This window comes from Castanea sativa, chromosome 6 (genome assembly GCF_040712315.1).
Source record: "Castanea sativa cultivar Marrone di Chiusa Pesio chromosome 6, ASM4071231v1".
Classification (NCBI taxonomy): Eukaryota; Viridiplantae; Streptophyta; class Magnoliopsida; order Fagales; family Fagaceae; genus Castanea; species Castanea sativa.
In genome coordinates, this window is record NC_134018.1 from 29,138,175 (window position 1) to 29,141,084 (window position 2,910).

Genomic DNA, 2,910 nt, shown 5'->3' on the forward strand with positions numbered 1-2,910 from the left:
GGGTCCGTGTTTGAAGAAAGATTTTAAGAGTCTAAAGTGACACGAGGCAAAGTCCAAGTCCAATGCTTAGGCCCATTTAACTAAAGAGACTAAAATGGTTTAAAATGATGTAATGTATAATTTGAGGCCATTCATTTAGAAAAATTATCCTATGAGAGGTCTTGTGAGACCTACAACATGTGTAATCTCATGATATACCATCTCATGCATTAAAGCACTTACATGCACTTGTGTAAAAGATTGTTCTCTTTATAACAGTCATTTTAAAGTAAATTTTGCAACCAATTGTAATTGGGATATTCAAGAAATTTTGGCTAAGAAATAGTTAGTGAAAAATTAGCCAAGACATGTCAAGAGTTAGTTGAAAGGTAGAGCACACAATGTTGTATCCATAAATAGAAAAGTCTAGGCATTTGGAAAAGGTCTTTTAAGTGAATTTTGCAACTGAATTAATATCTTTGTCATTCCCTCTTTCTTTGCCAATCGCATCCAACAACTTCAAATCTGTTCTTATCTCTTCATTAGTTACCCCAAACTCCGAACTCTTCTCAGATCTCTAAATTCGATCGGTTTTTTTTTTTTTTTAATGAACAAACCCATGTTAATCATCCCCCCTCGGTAGGTAGTTTGTTCCTAGACTAATGGTCATCCTATAAGAAGCATTAGAAAAACAGGAATAAACTAAGAATGTTAGCTGAATGATGAAATTCTCTGCGAACTTACGACCAACTTCAAATTTTAGCTTTATTATATTGTTGTCATCCTAAATTTTAATTTGTCCGCAAGTTGTATTTTCGTCCTTATATGGCAATGTCAGAACTCCCCCCATTAATAATTATGGATATTTTCTCCAGACTTCCCATCACGACCATCCTTCAATGTAAGTGTGTTTGTAAGACCTGGTTCAATATAATCTCTGACCCGTATTTCATTAAGTTACACCATGCAAGAGCACCTGTCAGTCTTATTTTACGGGCCTCTGGTAACTTTTTTAGCAGATGGTATGTACTTGCACTTGAAGGTTGGGACAAACATGATTCTTTTGTTCCACTAAAGCAGCTGCCACGAGAGATTAGCCATCTGGGTGAAACACTGCAATTCGAAACCTGGTGCAATGGCTTGCTATGCATCAGCGCATTTAGTCCCAAAAATCCAGTTACTAATTACGTGCTAAATGTAATTACAGGAGAGTACATGAGGCTTCCAAAACCAAAACCCAAAAGTGAGGGTTTCAAAAGAACAATACGTGGGTTTGGTTTCAGCCAAGCCACTAAGCGATACAAGGTGATTCAAGAAATTTATGAAGATAGGAGGCCTTTGCCGACGCACCAACATCATCATACATCTCAGCTTGAGGTATACACACTTGGTACAGAGAATTGGAGAAATATTGGAGATCTCCCATCTCCATTTGCTAAACCAGATTATCAAAAAAATTCTTGTGCATTCCTGAATGGTGCTCTGCACTGGTTGGTTCAGCCTTATAACGACTCCACATTTATATGTCATTTTGACATTGAGAATGAGCAACTTAAAACATTCCCGGGACCCCCAGTTCAATACTTTTCGCAAGTCGAGGAAATGAATTTGGGAGTATCAGGAGGTTTCCTCTACTTAAGTGAGAACCATCTGACGTCTTGTTCTGTTGAAATTTGGGTTATGAAGGATTATGGCATCAAGAAATCTTGGACTAAAGAGTTTGTTATCTCTAATACGCAATGGTATTTTGCACCCGTACAGATTTTGAACTATGGTCTAAAAACAAAAATGGAAGCAATCGAGGGTTCTGAATTAGTATATGTTTTGCATGATTTCAGTCTTTATGCCTACAATGCTAGAGGATATAATGAGCACCAACTTGGGGTTCGTGGTATTTCTACGTCCTACAGTATGTATCCTTACGTACCCAGCCTTGTTTCACTCAAGGAAGCTGTGATTGGGGAAAGTTCACAGGTACTTTCTGCCTAATCGGAATAATATATAATCTAATTACTCTCTTTTTTTTTCCCTATTATTAGTTGTTCAACCTCTTTAATTAGTTAATAATTACCACTTGATTAAAAGAAAAATACATTCTTAGTTAATTAGGCTGTATGTATAATATTGTATATGGTAAGTGACAACAGCCCGTGTTCATCAAATTGACATATAGTTTCTTTTCTACCAGGAGCTCATCAAGACCATCCAATCTCTTGCAGAAGAAAATCAGTCGAGTGGATTATATTCCTCCATAATTTCAATGACAGATAAAATAGAATCAGCGTTCATCAGGCTGGCTAGTCTAGGTGCTAAGCCTGGAGTAAAACTGAAGCCTAATCCTTGATTCAAAGCAAGTTGCGTACGTTAGTCATTTAAATCGAAGACTTTTCATTGGTGCTGATCGAGTGGTCCATTCTTGTTTTCATGTGATCAACTTTGTACAGAATCTAACTCACGCTCCGATCCATATCACTACAGCCACCCAGCACAATATATGTGTGATATATGGCAATATCAAGACGAGACAATAGATCAAGGGCAACACCGTACCATTATGAAGAGACTACGTACGTACTTTGGTCAACTGAATTTTGTTGGTTTTATCCTCTCTGTGCTTAATTTTTTTTTTTTTTTTTTTTTGAGCATACAATCTGTGCTTAATTAGTAATTATAAAATGTAGCCAATCTTCATACAAGTATAATTGGCAAATATCGTACGTAATAGAAGGCTAGAATAATAAATAAATAAATAAATAAAAACCATTATTACTAGCTGTTGGAAACGACCAACTCTCAATTAAAGCCTCCAGCCACCTGCCTTTCAATAGGTGGAACCATTGTGTCCAAAATCGGTTTATAGCTCGCTCATACACATAAAAAAGGCACCAAAATTGTGAAAATTCGGACCCAGGATCCAACTTACGATCGGTA

General features: G+C 36.7%; 1 protein-coding gene across 1 annotated transcript; it reads left to right on the forward strand.

Moving 5' to 3' along the window:
* Positions 1–837: 837 nt before the first annotated feature.
* On the forward strand, positions 838–2,323 carry LOC142639753 (F-box protein At3g07870-like). The gene is made up of 2 exons (XM_075813892.1): positions 838–1,953; positions 2,168–2,323. Exons 1-2 carry the CDS (start codon positions 838–840, stop codon positions 2,321–2,323), a joined length of 1,272 nt encoding a protein of 423 aa, XP_075670007.1.
* Positions 2,324–2,910: the final 587 nt, after the last annotated feature.

Bases quoted from the DNA above. Each gene is read 5' to 3' on its own strand.
- LOC142639753 (XM_075813892.1), top strand. From the start codon at position 838: ATGGATATTTTCTCCAGACTTCCCATCACGACCATCCTTCAATGTAAG. The intron at 1,954-2,167 runs GTACTTTCTGCC...CTTTTCTACCAG, and splicing joins TGATTGGGGAAAGTTCACAG to GAGCTCATCAAGACCATCCA.